The sequence below is a fragment of the Rhipicephalus microplus genome, chromosome 2, assembly GCF_043290135.1.
Source record: "Rhipicephalus microplus isolate Deutch F79 chromosome 2, USDA_Rmic, whole genome shotgun sequence".
Taxonomy (NCBI): Eukaryota; Metazoa; Arthropoda; class Arachnida; order Ixodida; family Ixodidae; genus Rhipicephalus; species Rhipicephalus microplus.
In genome coordinates this window covers 296,476,125-296,497,879 of record NC_134701.1, presented here as the reverse complement: position 1 = coordinate 296,497,879, position 21,755 = coordinate 296,476,125, and the positions used below count along the sequence as shown (strand labels likewise).

The 21,755-nt window shown below is 45.8% G+C and overlaps 1 protein-coding gene across 1 annotated transcript in view; it reads right to left on the bottom strand.

The window, feature by feature from the left end:
• The window catches only part of LOC119162698 (transient-receptor-potential-like protein), a 505,165-nt gene that overhangs the window by 463,483 nt on the left and 19,927 nt on the right, over positions 1-21,755 (bottom strand). Inside the window, exons 2-3 of the mRNA XM_075882308.1 lie at positions 10,385-10,558; positions 7,487-7,733 (exon numbers count right to left, since the gene is read on the bottom strand). Coding sequence (XP_075738423.1) covers positions 7,487-7,733; positions 10,385-10,558 — 421 coding nt within the window. The remainder of the gene's footprint in view (positions 1-7,486; positions 7,734-10,384; positions 10,559-21,755) is intronic.

Sequence of the window (21,755 nt, the reverse complement as noted above, 5' to 3'; positions counted from 1 at the left end):
GCTCTCATCTCCCACGCGTACTTATCACCACGGAGGGGGGGGGGGGGCGGAGTGAATGCTCACACGTGCGCGCGCCATTTACTCTGTGGGCAGAATCTTACGCTAAGCGGCTTTTGCCGGAACGATTTTGTTGTAGTTACCAGGCGCGCAAAGATCACTGCACTTGTTGCACAGTCTCCGTTTGCGAAAAGGGCGTGCGTCTGAGACACAGCGAAGTAACAACTGAGATAATTGTTCGCGTTCATCTTTGCCTGTGAGTACGTTCCGTGCGTCATTTGCGCGTGAGAAACGTGGGGCACGATTTGATTTACTTGCCATTCTTCGCATGACCTTCCAACTTGTTGCTATTGCGTTCATCGCTTCGCGTTTTTGACAAAGCTGTTACTTTTTTTCGCAATTGCTGGACGCAAATTATTCATAATGCATTAAATTCTACGGGGGTTTTTTAGAGGATGGAACGGCTCTCCGCACTAGCCACAAGGCAAGTCAAGCAGCGGCACCGCTATAGCAGTGCTCGAGGCAGATACGGAACTATCCCTGTATCACTAACCGAACGGGTTTGTGTCTTACGTAATCATTCACTATGTGGTAACCCTAGACGTCGTGATTGATTGATTTGTGGGGTCTAACGTCCGAAAACTACCATATGATTATGAGAAACGCCGTAGTGGAGCACTCCGGAAATTTCTACCACCTGGGGTTCTTTAACGAGCATCCAAATCCGCCGCAGCCGGAATTCGGTCCCGCGAAATCATTGATTGATATGTGGGGTTTAACGTCCCAAAACCAATATATGATTATGAGAGACGCCGTAGTGGAGGGCTCCGGAAATTTAGACTACCTGGGGTTCTTTAACGTGCACCCAAATCTGAGCACACGGGCCTACAACATTTCCGCCTCCATCGGAAATGCAGCCGCCGCAGCCGGGATTTGAACCCGCGCCCTGCGGGTCAGCAGCCGAGTACCTTAGCCACTAGACCACCGCGGCGGGGCCCCGCGAAATCATAGGTAAAACTTGTAAGAATATAATAAAAATACAAATGTTTATGCAATAAGAGGTATGAAGAACGCACTGCGTACAACACACATAAACATGCCAAACAACTTATGGTATTGTCTGTCAAATTATACAGTGAAGGCTGAGAATTAAAACACAAGATGATGTTAGATTGACGATGATACAAGATGTTTTTCCCATGTCTCTGTCTGGTACATGGTTTTGCTTGCGTTACGGTCAGAGTAGTCTCAACTTTCTTGCTGATAATGACAATTAGGTGAGGCCGCGAGCAGTTCTCATTGCCACTATGCTACACATGGAACGTTACGCTAAGCGACGATGACAGCCCCTAACCCCATAGAGACCATGAAAGAAGTACTAGTTTGATTTTATTGAGATTTCGAACAGTTAACTAAATGCCATGATGAACAGCACGTGTAAACTTTCATAGAGTTTCTTGAGTTCTTGCACAAGGTTTGACAGTGTACTTCACAAAGTACGCTGGTCCTTCGAGATATAGCAATAGGAAAGCTGGTGATATGCAAGAATAGATAGTGCGCTATGCCCTTGCCAAATGAATGCCAAAGTTCTCTTGGACCATACAGCTTATTCGAGCGCCGCGTCCTCATAAAAAGCGTCACGTCACGCTTCTTGCAACACTCAAGGTATTGTGGCATTCCTGCATTGCAATCAAAGCTTTGTGAAATGCCGGTATAGATTGAGTGTAATACCAAGCATAGCGTGCGCTAGAGACCTCTTGACACGTCGGTTAGGTACAACAATGGCAAGTGAGTGTCTTGCTAATATGTGACTGAATAACAACCGTCAACGCGTAGGGGATCTGCTGAAGCATACAGTACAGTTGTAGAGCCCGTAGGCATTGTCCGCAGCCATTACTATGATCTAGGTAAATATGGGTCTGTACTGCTTTGTCTCACGGATAAAAATATCCGTGAGACAAAATATTCGTAGCATGGTGGTAGAGCTCAGCCCTTTCCATGCCAATTGTTGCAGCTGCTGAGAAGAATGTACAATGGCACTACGTTTTTATATTGATTATATGGACACTGAGAAAGGAAAAGAAGACAACCACTTGTTTTGCATCCCGAAGCCACATGGAAATCCGTACAGATTACTCAGAAAGAAAAGCTTCTTAGTTTCCGAAAAATTCGTCCTGGCCTGGGGTTCGAACCCGGGACCAACGCTTATCCGGAGCGGTCGCTCTGTCCAATGAGCTAATCAAGAAGCTCGCGATTGAGAGCAAGAGGGCGAATTCGGGGATAGCTCGAAGCACATGGACACAAGTATAGCAAATGAGTTCGGCGGAAATCCGCAAGGTGGTGAAAGGCTTAAAAAAGGTAATGATGACAACCACCCGTTTGGTAGCCCGAAGCCACAAGGGCGGATTTCCTTGTGGCTTCGGGATACAAAACGGATGACTGCCTTTTTTCCATTTCTTAACCCTTCCTCCACGTTGCGGGTTTCCGCCGAACTCATTTGCATTATACGGACAATCTCAGCTGATTTCTGCCGCTGACGTCAGCGTCATGCACCGTAATTGTGTAAGTATCTATATGTATATGAGAACTCAAGAAAGAAAGAAAGCCACCCGCGCTCGGCACCAAACTCGTCGAGCCAATGCGCGCAAATCTCCCACGCGTACTTCGCCCCTGGAATGGGGACGAAGGATTTAGATGCTTGTGCGTACGCGCTTATGCTTCGGTGGGGAGAAGTGCGTGCTTTCGACTCTGACCGGAACGATTCCGCTCGGTTACCCGGCGCGCAAAAATCACTTCACTCGCTGGACACGCACCCTTTGCCAAACGAGTGCGCTTTTCAAACACAGTGAAGTAACAGCTGGAACACATGCCGCTTTGCAATCATCTGTACCTCTGATTACGTTTGGTGCGTCGTTTTTGTTTGAACAGTGCGTCAAGTGTCAAGCGGTAAGCTTTGTTAGTTCGCTCTCATGCTGTGTGTGTTGTTTTTGTGCGTCATTTGTGTGTAAGCAGCGCACTGCACGTTTCGATCTGCTCGCCATTCTCAGCGTTGCAGTACAAGTTATGGCTATCGCATTCGTTGTTTCGCCCTTGCGGCAAAACTGTGACTTTTAACACAAACTTGTTTTACGCCGTGGTCAACCATGGCCAGGCTGACGTGTTTCCGCCACCGATATGACATTGTGAAATATACACTGAGAGATTTGAAACAAAAAAAAAAACTGGCAGATTCCACGTACATTGGGAATCGATGACATACGCAGTACGCATCAGGAAGGTTGATGTGTCCCTTTGAAATCAGCACAACATTATGAGGTGGACGCAGAGTAGGCCGCACATTTTTCCATGTTTGCACATGGCATCTGTGTTTGTTGCTCATTCCCGTCACGTAGTACCATATTTAGTATATATGAAGCTAGTGAAACGGTCGCGAGTGGGCTACGAACGTAGCATGTGGTCATATTTGAAATGACACAAATAATATGATTATTATGTTCGTGTTATTTACCTTCGTCGTCAATTGACGACACGTGATACCAAATATGGTATATGTAGAACTAGCGAAGTGGCTTCGAGCATCCTACGAGCGGAGCATGTAGTCATGTTTTCCATGACACGCATGTGATGATTATCACATTTTCACCAGTCACATACCTTCGTCATCCATTCACGTACCGTAATACAAAATTTGGGTTATGTGAAGCTACTGAAATGGCCACGAGCTTTCCATGAGCGTAGCATGTAGTCATCATGACACGCATGTGACACGCATGATGTGATGATTATCACATTTGCACCAGTCACATACCTCCGTCATCCATTCACGTACCGTAATACAAAATTTGGTTTATGTAAAGCTACTGAAATGGCCACGAGCTTTCCATGAGCGTAGCATGTTGTCATGTTTTACATGACACACGTATCATGATTACCATGTTTGGAAGTGTCGTTTCCCTTCATCGTCTAATCACGTTCCACAATACCAAATTTGGTATATGTGAAGCTTGCGAAACGGCCGCGAGTGCATCATGAGCATGGTATGTTGTAAAGTTCTTACATGACACACATATTATGATTACCATGTTTGCACCAGTCATATAGTGTTGTCATCTATTCGTGTCCCATAATACCAAATTTGGTATATGGGAAGCTAGCTAAACGGCCGTGAGCGCATCATGAGCGTGGCATGTAGTGATGTCCTTACATGACATGCACCTTATGATTGCATCAGTCATATACCCCCGTTATACATCCACGTCCCATAATACGAAAATTTGTCTATGTGAAGCTAGCTAAATGTCTGAGAGTGCGCCATAAGTGTGGCATGTCGTAATGATTTACATGACATGCATGCCATGATTTCCACGCTAGGGTCTGTCACTTATGTTCGCCATGCAGTCATGCCATATCATACTAGTTTGGCAATATGTCATGTGAATGAAACCGCCACAAGACCAGCAAAACCATGAATTGTAAATCGTGATGTTCGTGATATACATCTCATGCTTTTCATGTTATGACTAGTTGACTATGATTGTCTTACAGTCATGCTATGCCATACCAATTTTGGTATCGATAACACTATCGAAACGGCCAGGAGAGCTAAAAGTCGTAGGCAGTCGGATAGATAGATAGATAGATAGATAGATAGATAGATAGATAGATAGATAGATAGATAGATAGATAGATAGATAGATAGATAGATAGATAGATAGATAGATAGATACGCTCAAAATCGACGAAGTTCGCTAAGAAATGCTTTGCATTTAAAATGGTACGCAAAGGCTCCGCTGCGGGGCGTCGAACCAGCAACCCCTCGAACCGCAGCGCGCGGCGCTATTCACTACGGCGCAGTGTGCATGTAGCAAAAATTGCAAACGGCGAGTCATTTATATACAGCACATACCGTTCGGCGGTCCTCAGAGCTCAGCAGCTTCAGCGCGGTTTCGTCATTAGCAGCGAGATGGCGCGACGAGCGCACGTTGGGTGAAGGCACTTAGCCTGCATAGCATTTCAGAGAGCGCCGCCTCCACGAAGCGTGGTCCTTCCAACCCGCGTTTATCAAAATGGTGGTTTGAGAGAGCACGAAGGGCACTGCGCTTACTGCCGCAGTCAGATTTACGAAAGGAGTAAGCTGCTTACACATGAAGAAGTGAGAATTGTGACACTTGTACGTGCTTGTGCTGTGTGCACTTGTATGGTAGTTCACGTACGCCTCATATTTTCAACAGCACGCTTGAAGTGTCGAGCTGTAACAATTGTTAGTCCGTGCTTGTCCTGTTTAGGCTAATTTAGTGCATGCTTTCAGCTTGAGGGGGGCGCTGGAAATCTCGAGCTCCTGTTGCGTGCCGTTCTTTCGATGACTTAGCAATTTGCGTCAATTCCTTCAGTGTTGTGGCGAAACATTGAACCATGAACGCTCAAAAACCTCTGTGCAGGCACGCTACACTTTCGTGTTTTACGGATCCCTAGAACGAGAGATCAGCCACATTTTTCTTTAGCTTTTAGCGGATGACCACCTCGTTACAAAACACACGAAGAATTTTGCCATTTTTCGACAGCTGAGCAACTATGGCTTGGTGTTTGTCCTTTACGAAACAAAACTGTTTCCATAACAAAACAGAAATAGTACTCCCACGTCTATTTCGTACGATATTTTTTATGGTTGACCCCTTCTCCTCCTAAGTGTCTGTGTTAGGGCCAGAAGCGACAATAAAAATCTCATCAGGCTCTCACACATCGACAGCGGCCTTTGTCGCAGCCTTGTAGGTCTCCGATAACCTAAAAATGACATTCTCTAAACGAAAAAAGCTGGTTCAATCTCTGAGGCACCGCACAACATTAGGTACGTGTGTGCCCTCACTCAGTACTATAGCATTATAAAAAACACACCGAGATTTGATCACACCTCGGAGCATACCAATGCACCCTGTGCGCTACTCTCGCTGTGCAGGAACTATTTGTTCTTGCTGAAGGACAAGCTATCCGCTTTTTGAACGTATAAATTGTTAAACCTCAAACGAATATAGGAAAAGCAGTACTGACCACGCGCGTGTGACAGGCTCTCGTTTTCCTAAAGCTTAACTATGTATAGAACAGAGAAAATAGGACCGAGTGAATATGCGAAGTTTTCATTATCATGCTGCAATCCGTGGCATCCGAAATTCCAACGACAAGGAGGAAAAATAAACGTCATTATAACAAACCAGCAGGTTTAGGTGGCCGGGCCTACGCCTCCCTCGATGCCGCCTCACGGGCGTGCTGGGTCGCCCAGGTTTGGTCGTAAAAAGCGGGGCTCCGCAAAGCCTCATCGAGCTTCGACGAAAGGATCGTGGTGTTTGTGTGTCTGTACTGTGCCGGGCGCTCACTTTTTGTAGCTGTCGCCACATGCAATGGAGTCCCACACCATGCAACCAGCGTCACTACTTCCTCTGCCGAGACGGCTTAAGAGGTGGCTATCGCCCTGGCCACTCTATATCCCCCCTGTGACACCATCGTATGCGACTCTCGCTCCGCCGTCACTAACTACAGCAAAGGCCGCATTTCTCCTCAAGTGCTACGCATCCTCTGCCAGGCACCACACTTCAAAGCAAACATGATCACTCTGACATGATTCCCGCTCACGCGGGCCCAGTCCACCCACGCCTCCCCTACCTCAACACCCACTCCCTTGCGCGAGGCCTTGTCAACCGCGCTGGCGCTGCTGGAGACGAGATGGACACCAGGGCCAACCTGACTACCTACAATGATTTGGTTAAGAACTTTTACCTCAGACGCCGAGCCTTTCTCCCACCTCATCCCAAGCTCAACCGGGCACAGGCCACCACTTTGTGTCTACTTCATACCAACACGTATCCTTCACCCGCCCGCTTTCACCTCATATTTCATTATTCACCTTTTTATTATTTTTTCGTGTTCTGTGTAAATATTTCTGTTTTGCACATAACCATGCTGTATTGTAACTACCCCCCCCTTATGTAATGCCCAAATGGGCCTTTAGGGTATATGAATAAATAAATAAATAAATATTCCCGGCCGTGTCCACAACCTCCTACTGCCGGTGCTGCGGCACTCACCCGGCTGCGCTTCCAACGACAAAAGTCAGAATATTTTGCTGTGCGTTTCTTTTTTTCCGAATAAGCAGGAGTATTTGTAAAGGGCGCTGCCCCTAATGAATTAAAGGGCTTCGCATGAAAATTGAGTCCATAAATTTTGTCTTCTTTTGTTCATTGAAGAGTAACACGTGGCCTGGTGCAACTTGAAAAGAACTGTTTAGCACGGTGTGCAGAATGGTATGATTTTCTGAAGACGAACCCTCCTGTGGAAGCACATGTGCCCCGAACAATGCCTACTAATTTTTACTGATGACTGGTTAGATCAGCATGAAGTACCAAGAATTGGCTGAATCTCAACAAAGATAGATACGTAACACATGCGTCTTCCGATGTTTGAGTCAACTGAAAGAACAAACACAACCGGGAGGACTCACGTATCGCTCTCCCTGCACGTGCGTGGTTTCCTCGTAGTCGAGCAGCAACTCGACTGCTTCGACGTACTCGGCGTTGATGGCATGAAGCAGGCTGTCCTGAACCTCCACGCTCGCTCCCAGAAGCGTCTCGAGCAGAGGCAAATTCTCGTTCTCTATAGCCATGTGCACCGCCGTGCGTCCCAATGAGTCGGCGCAGTTTATGTCCAGCTCCACCAGCTCATAGCGCACCTTGGCCAGGTTCAGTATCCTGAAATAATGTAAAAAACAAACAATTTGAGGCTGAGTCACTGGTGCAAAACGGCTGTGTTACAACTAATGAGGCAATGCGAGAAGCCGCATTTCCTTTATTTGCAAAGTTTGATTGATTTATATGTGAAATTTAACATCCCATGCCTCCATATGGTTATGGTAGACACCGTTGTGGAAGGCTCCACAAATTCGACGCGCCTGCAGTTCTTTAGCGTGCACCCAAATCTGAGCACACGGGCCTACAGCATTTTCGCCTCCATCGAAAATGCAGCCATCGCAGCCGAGTTTCGACCCTGCAACCTGCGGGTCAGCTGACCTTAGTTACTGGACCACCTGGCGCGGCTTATTTGCAATGGTGGTGGAACTTCCACAGCGTCGTTTACACCTCTCCGATGTTGTCATCCTCTTCCGGTGCGAACATTGACGCAAAGTGCCAACCTCTGAAAACGTGTAGTCGCACCGGTAGAGGAGGAGGGCGCGCAACCACTCGCACGCGTCCCAGGCTGACGATGCACAGGGTCTCTTGATCTGTTGGCTTAAAGCTGTCTAACTTCACCACAGAATGACGCGTTCTCAACTGGAGCAAGTTGGTACGTTTCCGAAGATATGAGGGCAAGTTAAAATATTGATTGTGCTTCACTCCACAGTTTTGATTATTGTAGAGGCAACAGACATCGCAGTGACTAAAGTAACTACAGCGGTATCCACCAGAAATCAACATCGGTGCGTGCACCGCTCCTGTGTACGTCTAAAACAGTGTACGCCTAACATAAGCATGTGCAGGGTTCTCCTACAGGAGGTGAATGTTTATTGCTTAGCCCCCTTCTCTATTATGCGCACGTAGCATAGACATTAGTCTATAAAGTTGAGATTGCCCCCCCCCTCCCCTCCCTGTTCTTCTGGTGGCCAACGAAGTTTGCGGAATCACCAAAACTGGCGCAATCATCTTGTTGACGTCTGTTGGCGGCCTTGCTAGTAGTGCCGAAAAGGACTTTCATTCTCCTGTTCATGAGATCGGTTCAAGTTTCGTTGCTGCACGAAAAGTGAACGCGAGTGGTGTATGAGGCAGTGCTGATGGGCTTGACATTGTCTCTTGGTGCCTACTTTAGTCACGAATAAGAAAAAAAGGAAGCAAGTTTTCACGCAGTCTAAACGAGGTGCTCGAAAATTTCGGCGCATAGCAACTAATACTTGTTGCATTACCACAACCCAGTTTGTGAAACCTAAGTTGTCCTAGATGTAAAAAATTGGATGAGAATTGCGAAGTTCGAATCCTATAAAAAGTATACATATCATCCTTTTTTTTCATAGCATAAAAACAAGAAACAAGCATTACTGGAAACTGCAGGCACCACGTTGCCAGTTGCTATAACAACAGCGTCATAAACACATGTGACTGAACAGGCAACAGTGGTGTACGAGCTTCCTCTACGTAAAAGCTTTCAGCAGATATCATTGGAGGCCCCCTCCAACGTCAATGCAGAGAGTGAAATGTGGTCATGTCACCCCGCGAAATTCGATTTGAGGGTAGGCATTTTAGGGGCGAAGCTCCTTAGGGCGTGGGCTGTGCGTCCCCTGTAGCCTGTATGTAGCCACCTCTAGTTTAGTTCTTGCAGTGTTCACTAGATGGCGGTACCGTCCCCTGTATGTAGCCACCTCTAGTTTAGTTCTTGCAGTGTTCACTAGATGGCGGTACCATCTCCTGTATGTAGCCACCTCTCGTTTAGTTCTCATTTCATTTCATTTTATTACCTTAAAGGTCCCCAGGGGGACATTACATAAGGGGTGGGGTTACAAAAAACGTACAAAAAAGCCATGAATTAGCTTGAAAAATGGCTTGTGACGCTATGCATAAATGTTGATGGACAGGTGATTGCTGCACCTGTCCATCAACACCTGTCCAGTTCTTGTAGTGTTTGCTGCACCTGTCCAGTTCTTGTAGTGTTTACTAGATGGTGGTATTTGTAACTGATGATGAAAAGATGCAAGATGTTATAAACTAGAAAGCGGTACTTGTAGTTGATGAAAGACGCGAGATCTTATAAAATAGGAATGATGTCACATATGGCGCGTGTCATTGGTTGAAGGCAATCGTTCGATTTAGTGCGGCGACGTACGCTAGGGGGAGCGATGTAACAAAATCGAGTGGGCAAAATGTACAGAGGATTCATGGTTTACCAGGTTTACCTCCGGAGCTTCGCCCACTCATCATCATTCACTTCGTGGATATGGCGGAATTTTTTCCCTTGTATTTTGAACTTTCTAAACATAATAACTTCCAACTGCGTGCCGCTATCGCTGCCGTTCTTGCTGCACTCATTTTTCCGGTGCGTAAGTTTATGCAGTCCAGGATTAAAAACTGTGGGGTTGAAAATTGTCAGAGGGCCCCTTTAAAAGATCTATCCTGTCTATAAATACACGTACTCATGAAAGTGGCTGGCTTGATGCATTTGATATTCCATCAGTTTATTAGTTTCGGTCATGAAATAATCAAGTAAAAGCACATTTGTTCAAGCTGGTGGCGAGAGTACATCTTCTCTGTAAAGGTGGTTCGGAAATTAGCATTTTTTTTACTCCACCACTATACACGTTTCAATTTATTGCACTTGTGTAAGTTGAATCATGCCTTATAGAAGGAATATCACGTACCTTGACACGGTGGGTATGTCACCGTGCTCAGCTGCCAGCAGGTACTTCTTTTCGAGTGGAGTCAGCTTTCTGCTGGCGATGCCATGCTTCATCGAACGCACCTTGGACGTAAAGTGGAACATAGATGACGTGTTCTCATCCTCGCTGCGTATGGACAGCTCGGATGCTTTGCGCCTGCATGCAGACCAGCGACGAACGACCACAACGAGTCAAGTGGATATTGTAGGCACATTTGTAATAGCACAAAAGCATTGTGATGCGAAAATTGGGTAAGCTGCGCTGTTGGCGTCGCCCTTTTGCCTGGCCTCATTTTTTATACCCACCTGTGCTTTACTATGCAGTCATCTTATACTTTATTGGTTATATCGATCGCTTACCAATTGGATATTGATTAGTTATTGGTTCTTTGTCTGTGTAAGATTGGCGACGTTAAGCAAACCCTACATTGTTTTAGAATTTATGGGAAATTGATCAGTTATTGATTAGCAACTGATTGGTGAACAATTGGCTAGGCATCAGTAGTTGTGAAGAAGATGATAAACAAGTATCCACTTTCAGCTGTACATACCCGCCGAATTTCAGCAAACTCCACAAGCAAACAGAAAAGCCTAAACAACTCCAATGTTACAGTAGCGAATTCCACTTATGTGAGGGACCCGAAGGCTATTGCTTACCAATCCTTGCACATTATTTGCCAAAGATACCCTCGAATACTTGTTGCAGGAGCCTTAGCTGCGTCAAGCCTGATGGGATGAGTTTGTGGTTATGGTGCTTGAGTGCCGACGAGAAGGTTACACTAACGAGCGCACACAAGAAGCTCTTCAAGAATTTCAGTGAAACGGTGCCTTTCTGTGCACTTGCCATTGAATGTCGCGCAGTGAGTGCTTAAGTGCAGTGAAAGAAGCGGCGACGTGAATGCCCTCTCGCATTCCCGGCTGAAGCTATATGAACTCTCGCGCTCCTGGACGTGGGGGGGGGGGGATGCGTTGCGCACGAGCACAGTAGGTGTAGGTTACCCTGCTGTTGTGAAGGGCACACTTTGACATTTCTCTCTTTGGAGGACGACGACGTTTTGAAGGAGTGCATGTCGAGTAGCAGTGTTGGCTGACGCACTCGTTGATGCCATCTGCTGTTCGCTGCTTTTCGCGAACAAGTGCAACAACAGTAACTGCAGGTCTCTCGTCATGATTAAGAACCAACAGCAGAAACTTCAGGAACAGTAGCAGCGCATCCGTATTGAACCACATTCGACTGCTAAATAGCGCAGCATGTTCGCCGTTGTGTCACTGAATGGCCTTTGGTAGCTTGAGATACACCGCGTTCTCTGGCAGTTTAACGTAGTAGATCCCGACACCGCCCCCCGAACGCTCTGCTTCTTCTGGGCAAACGACTGCATTTATCAACGGTTAAGTGTTCCACATTTTGGTAAACCCCAGGACGTCCGCTTTCGTCGCTTCAGCGCAGAAACGGCGTCGGAGCAGGTCTGTTCGTTCTGGAAGTTAGTTGTATCACGCCGAAAGCAACGGGCGCGAGCAAGGGAGACATGAACGCCGAACTGCTCATGTGAACGAACATCTTCAGAGAAAGCCATTGAGGATCGCCAGATGGTCAGCCGAGTTACTTTACTGACTTCGATAATGTCTCAAAAAGGTTTTGCGACAATGTTGCGGCAGACACTTTGGATACACTCTCTTTGAAGGACGACGACGTTTTGAAGGAGTGCATGTCGAGTAGCATGGTTGGCTGACGCACTCGTTTATGCCATCTGCTGCTGCTGCGCTTCATGAACAAGTGAAACAACAGTAACTGCAGGCCCTTCGTCTTGATTAAGAATTAACCAAGAGCAGAAACTTCAGGAACAGCAGCAGCACATCGGTGTTGAACCGCATTCGACTGGTTATTAGCGCAGCATGTTCACCGTTGTGACACTGACTGGTCATTGGTAGCTTGAGATACAGCGGGGTCTCTGGCAGTCTAGACTATCTACGGTATCATCCACACCACCCGATGTAGAAGAGGAAATCATTCCCATTGTTTCTTTCTGCATTACGAAAGAACAAGGGCAAATTGCGAGGGCAGCCGATAAAATGCTACAGTTGGTCCACAAGTACATAGGAACAGCATGGCGAGCCAAAAAGATGTTGCCACAGAAGTTGATGCCATTTTTCTGATACGACAACAGCTTTCCGCTGTTGATGGCATGGAGGTTGGACAGCGTAGTTGTGCCAGAGATGTTTACGGCCGACCTTGTTTCTTTGGCACATACGGGAATCACAAGCACAAAGCAAAGACTGCAGGTCAAGTAATGGTGGTGGAATATGGAACAGGCAAGTGGAAAATGCAGCGTGCAGCTGCTATGTTTTGAGTCTGCAGACAAGTCAGCAAAAACGTTCGTTGCTCCACTTAATCTTGTTACTTTCCTAAGGGAGCTCTAAAAAATGAAAAACTGGCAATGAACATTGTTGGACCCCTAAACACGTATGGAGCAAGAAGTACAATGTTTATCATAGCTTTCATCGATTATTCGATGAAATGGCCAGAAGTTTGCTTCACAAACACAATTTTTACACCGTGGTATAAAGGCAGTTTATAGCGGAGAGGGCTAAACCCGGAAGAGCTCGTAATTGAGCATGAACCACAGTACGAGTTCGAGCTGTTCGAAAACTTTTTAAAGAAAGAAACATTAAACGCTGTGTATCATCGCTTTATAATCCTCAGCTCAATATTACCCGCAGGGTTGGTCGAATGCTTCAATAAGAGCCTGGAAGAATTTATTCAATAGTAGGTGTTGATGCAACGGCCTCTGAAGCAAGCCATTCTGGATTATTTTATAATTTATAGGGCTATGCCACACGCTATAATGGCCACTTATCTTGCTAAGCTTTTATATGAGCGCCAGCCAAAGACTCGACTTGATGTGGTAAGCATGTTCTCAAAAGATGTCGCAGTGCAGGCTTCTGCAATGCTGCAAGAGCTTCGCGAGTGCATACAAGAAAAGCATCGCTGCATAAAAAGAGTACGTGGATGACAAGAGGAGTGCAAAGGTGCCTTATATAAAGAGAGAGACATGGTGCGTGTTAGAAAACAAGGAGCTTGTGCTAAGGGAGTTTTTGCATACCCTCGTTCATTCAAAGTGATGAAGAAGCTTCCAATTGGAGCTTTCAAGCTCCAAGATGGATGTGTTTGGAATGCTTCAAAATTGACAGGGGTGCCAGAGGAATGTCAAGTTACAGACAGAGAGATACTTGAGCCACCAGCACCAACTGGTCATGCACCCTTTCAAGACGGATGGATCTATCTCCAGCCCCAGCGAGACCAATAAATTCTCCTGTTGTCCCATTAGAACCTTAGTCAACACTCGGATGCAGTGCGCGAAACTCCGCACCGCTTTGCATCTGTCTTGAGGAATATGATGTGTCCACACTGCCCTGGAGAATTATGTGTCTCTAGTGTCACCGGCTCCCGAGAAAGAAGGCAACCTTCGTGAAACACAAATTGATACTGTGGTTTAAAGAGAAGCGTCAGCAAACGTTCGAAAATAAAAACGTTTCGGAGATTTTGTGATCTGACATTTTTGTGTAAAGTGGGCTCGTACAAAGTACTTCTGTTTCTTTTTTCTGGGGCGATGACATGTTGTGCTAGCTAGAAGCAGCTGATTATTGTTGTGGGTTGGCAACACTTAGAATGCCTATTTATGTTGGCAACGCTGTATGTAGTTCATAGTTTGCTTGAATAAAGAGTTCAACGGTGTTCGTTGAAAAGAACAGTCCGGCGGCCATGTCTTCCTTGCTCAAGTCCGTATCTCTGCGGCGTGATACAACAATTTTCGCCATCTTCGAGTCATAATATTGTCGAATGGTCTCAAACCATGCATCTGTGCCTGAGTCTTCAGTAGAGGAATTGATGACATTCAAATTGGCCCAATTAAACACGTACTTGACCTTCTAGTGCCTCCACTTTCCTCTCTGTTCAACTTGTGTTTAGCCACAGGAGTTTTCCCCGAGAAAATACAGCACGATAAAAGTAGCGTGTTGTACAAATCGGGAAATAAGAATGACTTCTCAAATTACCGTCCAATCGCAATATTGCCTGTTATTTCTAAAGGGCTATTGCCTGTTATTTCTAAAGGGCTAGAAAAGGTTATCTGTAAGTGAACTATATCTTTCTGCGGTAAGCATTCTTTGATTGCGTCAGAACAATTCGGTTTCGTCAAGGTATATCAAGTGAACACGCTTTGCTAGCACAAAAATAAGTAATCTTAAAGAGATTTGAGGAAAAGAAGCAAACACTGTCTATATATATTGATTTTCCTAAGGCGTTTGACATAATACACCACCAAACTCTGTTTACTACACTAGAACATTATGGTTTCCGGGGTGTAGCCTTAAATCTCGTCAAATCTTATCTAGGGAATACAAAGTAATGTGTAAGCATTAAAGATAAAAGTCCTTCGCTATTAGACATAAACGCCGGTGTTTCGCAGGGAAGTGTGTTAGGCCCCGTGTTATTTAACATCTACGTAAAGGGCATAGTAAGAGTTAGCGAGAACGTCAAATTTTCAGTTTACACCGATGACACAAGCTTGTTCCTCCAATCTGACGACGTATCTAATCTTAGTATACTAGCTCACGACGCGCTAGAAAAGCTACAAAAATGGAGTGAAGTGAATTCTCTTGTTATTAATGCTGCTAAAACAAAGGCTGTTCTATTCAAACCAACTAATAAAAATTTTTTCTAGCTGAGACTTACACCTCGGTGACAAAGAGATTGGGATTGTACAAGACGTTAAAGTATTGGGGGTCACTTTAAGTGAAGACTTAAACTGGGATTCGCATGTGTATGATGTTGCCAACAAGCTTGCCAAGGCATGTGGAGGGCTTTCGAAATTCCGAGATATAGTTTCTCCAAAAAATAAACTCCTCATTTATAATGCTTTATTTCACTCGCATATCAATCACTGTACCCTCGTCTGGGGAAACACCACGCAAAAGAACAAATTAAAATTGATCAGGCTAGAGAAGAAAGCAATACGACATATTGCAGGTGTTCCATACGACGCTCATACATCAACATTATTTACAACATATAACGTGCTCCAAGTAGAACAACTGTGCAATTTCAATCTCTTTGCTAAATACAAACATGGTTTGAATAGTAAAACCAATTTTCTAACACTGTGTCTGCTCAAAGAGTCACCCGCAACACCTTAGAACATAAGAAAAAGAGACACATGGCAAATGCCGTTTTCTCGAACGAATTACGGTTTTAAAAGTCTTAAGCATATTATGCCAAACTTTTTGAATCAGCTAAACAACAAAGGCATTACGCCTGATACGCTGACAAACAAGCAGTGGAAAGAATATTTAATTAGCAACCCCAGAGAGTCTGGGAATTTGATAAATTAATCTCGAGTTCATTTTCACCGTGTATTATTTTATAGTATCATATTCAATTTGATGATTCGTTTGAATAGAAGTGCATTTTTGCCTTTTCATATGCACATGTACAAACACGAACTGTTTCATGTATTTGTGTTTTCGTTATGCATACTGTTTCAAGGTAGTGTTTCTTATATATATAAATTATGTTCGTTCGTATTCCTTCTCACTTTGTTCTCCCATATTATGCCGCATTCTTTCAGTGTTTGCGATTTTACATTATGTTTGCAGTTGAAGTTTGCTGCTAAATTTGTTGATGTTTTACTTGCTTGTGTTATGCGTTCTTTTACTTTTTCAGTTTTAGTTGCTTGTATTTTATTTCTTTTTCACATCAGCACGAGTCTGCGGCCAATCTGCTCAGGGTCAGGAATCCCGTCAAGCTGCTTTTTAGCAGCTTTTAATTCCTGTCCTTGCATCTTTTTCACTTTTTAATCTGATTTACATTTCGTGTTGTGATGACCATTGCCATTTTATGAAAACATTGAATCACTGTACTTTAACATGATTGCTGAAAAAGATTGCTAAATAAACTGAAACTGAAACTGAGTTGAGGTTTAAGCCAGGCTTCGGCGCCACAACACTGAGCTAGCTAGCGCTTAAGGCTTTCGCAGCTGCTTCCCGAGTTCTCGACGCCTCCGGGTCAGCTTGCCGGTGCTGCCGCTTCGGTGCAGCCTCGACGCCTCTAGATTGGCTGGCCAACGTTCCAGTGCGACTGCAGCTTCGAGGGCGAAGGCGCATTCAAGTTCGTTTTCATCCATGGCAGAAATGCCATGTTCTTTTTCACCTTCTCTTGTGGCTCATACCCACTCTGTAATGCGCCTATTATTCATCGTCATCAGCCCCAACACAAAGCACACATAGCGACTCACAGATGTGTGACTGATATTTTGCTTATCAGTAGAATGATGAATGGCATGTTGACAATGTTGGTGCTTCGTATCATCTAGCAAAATGCGAATGTGTGGTCTGGAACGCGATTGTTCTTCATAACGTCGTGAGCGTCACCATCATCGAGGGACGACGGCAGATGAGATTCAACCCCAAAGAGCTTTGGGCCTAAAAGAAATGCTGCCTCCCGAACGCTTCTTTTCGCTGGTGAGAGTGCTAGTTCTTTCCGTCCGCCGCCTCAGCGCTAATGAACGGTAACGGATGGAGTTACTGTATATGCTACCTTGAGTTGCGCCACTGTTTTGCAAGTGCCACTTGCCCCAGATACAAGAGCCCCAGCGGATTGATGAGTGGATGCTATGAAAGTCCTTATTATAATGGGGCAGTGACATGTGTACCACCAGGCTCACAAGAAATAAACGAAAATAAATCTTTTTTTTTTCATGTTGCCCTAATGCCTTATCTACTTCAATTAAATCGATGTTATTATAACAAAAAATATAAACGTGTGTACCATCTCTCTGTCTGTTCAGGCAGAATGACCCCATTTTCCCACTGTTTATGTCCTTTATCTCTATTTTTCTGCCACCAGGACTCTAACCGTCTCTTCCTTGTTTCTATCGCGGACGTGGTCAACTTTCCTTGTTTGTCCCTGAAACCAAAAACCTCAAGTAGGCTTGCACCCACACTTATACCTGGGTAGATAGCGCCACATTCAATCAGATGTTCTATTATGTCATTAACTCCCCCACTGTACGTACCATCTCTCTTTACTGGATCTTGCTTTATGGCGACTCGTTCTAAGGCAACCTGATCTCACTTCGACCGATAGTGCGCTTCCCCTTGAATTACCATAAAACCTCTCCCGCCTCGTTTCGTTCTTGCCCTCGGTAGTTACTGAGAGCCGGCTTCTTTTTCATCGCTGCTGTCCAATAAATCCTCTCTGCCTCTCTGACTTTTCGCATATTGCTTCTTGTTGCCGTGTCACCCACACTTCCAGCCGTATATTCACTGGTAGGCCTTGTAGTTTTTTGTTTTTTTTTACAGTAAAGCTGTTATTAGAGCAAAACTCTGGTCACGCGTTGTCATAGTGGTCTGCCGCCGCCGCTGCTGCTATCCGTAACCACAGCGCACGAAATCAGAAAACAAAACCTAGTACCAATGACACAGTGAGGCTCGAACCCGGGTCCGCTGTGGGCCGCCCTAGTATTCTACCACTAAACCACGCCAGTGCTTGGGACTTGTTTGCAAACTTGCCTTAGGCAGGCTTGATGTCGGGAAAGCAATCGCGTCAATATGACTTATAAAGCGTTTTATAACCGCGAAGGAATAACCAGTCGTCGCACAATGAGAACAGCGCAATGAGTGCCATGGGTCGTCCAATGCTCCAACCAATTACAAAAGCTTGTTCTTCTTCACCTATTAACAATGGCGCTTACCCGCCTCAGCCACAATTATTCATCATCATCAGCCACTGCATGAACAATTGGCACAACATTGCTTGCAAGTGTTTAGTGGATTACGCGCTTCTCAGAAGAATGACAAAAAATAGCATAACGAATGCCAGCCTACTACGCGAAACTTTTCATTATTATTGTCGTAATGGGTATCAAGCAAGTGTGCTTGCAGCAGTTATCTAATGAGTGTTTAGAAAAAAAAACTCTGAAAGGCCGCTCTTCTAGCTTTCGCGGTGACTTCCCAGGCCCGGCGTTTTTTATCCACTTGGTTTCCTCGCTCTTCGTGTACAAACACCTGAACACCTTCTCTGCCCATTTACTCTACTTCATTTGCCTGATACTCTCTTCAAATCTCATTTTTCTGTGAGCTTCCCTTACTTCAAAGCCTGTCCACCCCATATTCCCCTTACTTCAGAGTCTGTCCATCCCACATTCCCCTTACGGCCTCATTCGTCATCCTCCCGTGAGCGCTCAACGCCAGACGTCCCGCAGTCCTTTGATTTACATCCATTACTCATTGCAACTCTTTCTACATGCACACCACTGATTTCCCAAATGTAAGCCCTTGAACAATTACGCCTTTCTACAGACCTCGATGCACTTCGTACCTATTATACCCCTTATTGCTCTGTGCTTCACTATTGCAGCGTTCCTCTTTCCATTTGCTGCCGATGTTTTTTTCTGTACCTCAGTATGTCAATATCCTTAATTTACCCATACTCCGAGGTACTTGTGTTTCCTTACCCTCGGTATTTCTTAGCCCTGTATTGAGAACGCTTGGCATTTGTGATCATTGAATACCATCCATGCACATTTTGTTGCACTAAGTCCTAGTTCTAGAGCCTCGCCTTCCCGTCCACATATATCTACCAGCCGCTTGGCGAATAGCACCACTATTTGCCGAGTGTCATGACGTGGTGAGAAGTGGCTCCTCGGTGCTGCGGAGAAGCTGACACCTTGCAGGCAATGCAACCCCATTGTAGGTTGCGGTTTATAAGCGTAATGATATTAGGTTTCGGCACGGCTTCATTCAGCTTGTCGAGATCTCAGGTGTATTGTTTGGTGAAGTAAAGTAAAGACTCAATTGTTGATCTTGTGTAAACGAAGCAGCTAAAAAACGAAAAAGACATTTCAATAGAAGGATAATTTCGATCACCTGCTGCTTTTTACCATGCACTTCAATCTGACACACCAACAGCTCTTTTTTTAAATGCTGGGAGGCTGCGTGGTGAACTGTAGTACTCCAAGTAAAAACGGTAAGACGAGTGAAATCTTCCATACGCCACCGTATACAGTGGCTTTTGATCGTAAGATTCCGTAACTATCACGTGTGATAAAACCACACGGCACTTTTCTTGTGCTCTAGATATGGTGAATTGATTGTAGAGCACCAGATGTATGTTGTTGCTTGGCGATCGCTCGGCAATCGCAATCGTTTCAACAGGTGTTTCCACAGAAATATAGATTGTAATGTCTTGAATGTGCAAGAAACGAAATCTTGGCTCTGCTAAATATGCACAATTTATTTCACGCAAAATAGCGTGATAGACAGAATAACTGCGAAGTACATGCAAGCTTATTCAGTGTGGGCTGCTTGGCACACTGAGCCTCAGATCGAGCTGTAAGTCTGCCCGGGTGAGCAATATTACCTAAGGGCAAAATATATTTTATTAGTGATTCTCAGTGAGCGTCACAGCTTTTGCGAAATTATGCAAGCAAAGCAACCAAATTGGTCCATGACGCGTGAATTGTGACCACACTCAAAGGCAAAGTTACCCGAAAAAGGAGTAACGGGGCCCAATAGGCACGCTCGATGAACGGATAGACCAATGCAGAGCAACCACACAGGGAAGCGTGCCGCGCGCAAACCACTTAGTCTCCAAACACGCTCCAAAGGGATGAACCGCCCGGGGATTGCAGGCAGTGCGAAAAGCTTTCCCAAGGTGACTAACCGTTCTTCTGCTCCTCTACTGGCTCAGTCTTTCCTCGTATTTTGCTGGCGACGGTTCACGTTGGCGTCGCACTGGGAGTGCTCGACCACGGCCGCCTGGATTCGACGATCTAGGAATTACGACGTAGTGCTTGTGTGTACGTTTAAGTGAGCGTCGGATGGTGCTTTTACGTTTCGCTGCCCCCATGAAGTCTGGAGCAAGTCTCGACATGTCACCACGCCGCGCTGTATATCTTTGGCTTCAAGATAGCCACGACCAACAGCAACAGCAATGACAGCAACAGCCTAGCTAGAATGTTGCCGCACTTGTACGACGCAGGACTCGCGAGCCTCATGAAGTCTGGAGCAAGTCTCGGCATGTCACCACGCCGCGCTGTATATCTTTGGCTTCAAGATAGCCACGACCAACAGCAACAGCAACGACAGCAACAGCTTAGCTAGAATATTGCCGCACTTGTACGACGCAGGACTCGCGAGGCTCGGCTTGATGTGCACGTCGAAGGCTATACGTCCTCGGGAACGCCGCGGGGCAGGCACTGAACGAAGCTGGGGACGTCGATTGGAACGTTCACCACCTGCCCCTTGATTCCGTAATCGCCGTTGCCACGCGTCAGTCGACGGATTCTCATGAACGGTAGTCGAAGCTAAATGAGCCGCTCTTCCACCGCGTTCATCTCGGGTAGGTGTGCGGGTCGAGGGGGGTAATGGTAACCGTAGGTCACGCTCACCCACGGTCGTGCTCACGTACCAACGATTCCTCACACGATGCGCACACAGAGTACGACTTGAACAGCTCCGGCAGTCTCTCGTCATCATCGTGGTCGCTGTTAACGTTGTCCTTGACGCCGCCTTTTAAGTCCATGCTGCCGAACGTGCTCCAAACAACCAGAAGCACGTTGGTCTGCTTCGCTTTGTTCTTGATGTCGAAGCGCAGTTGGTCGCACACCTTATACCTGTGTCCGAAGCGGTGGTCTTTGAAGTCACGTTTGAAACGAACGACCGGCTACGCAAACTTCTTGGCATGCCCCGCGCATTTTACAGCACGCTCGCGTTCACGAGAAGCTTCTGGAGCCACCTCTTGTTGACGACGTTTGCACGCCTCTTCTCGCTCACGTACATTTGGTCCTAAAGCTCGCTGCTCACGTTTCGCTACTGCTTCTCATGCACGAAGTTCGGAATCCGCATTTCGGCGTTGCCGTTCCGCAGCTGCTTCTCGTTTCCGTAGTGAACAATCGGCAGTTCGCTTCAAACGCTTGTGTTCAGAGCGTCGTATGCTCATCTTTTCACAGCATCGTCTTCTGCATTGCTTGCTATTGTTGACGCTTAAGACGGTCAGCGTGGGGTAACGTTGCCTTGAGCTAGTGGTGGAACGATTATGTTGGGTTGTGCCCCAGAAATGTTTGAATGTAATGTTGCCATCTGTTGCTTCCATCGCATCTACTCGAGTCAAGCAAAGCGCGAAGTCAAGTGAGAAAGGGAGAAGAATAGGGTGTTCAAAGTAAAGTAGTGGGGCAGGGTCTTGAGGGAAGGTGCGACAGACGTAGAGAAAGAGAAGAAGAAAGCAGGATTTGGAGCTAACCCTTGATTCAGTAAAGACGTGTCCAGCTCTAAGATCATGGCTCCTTGCTTTAAATATT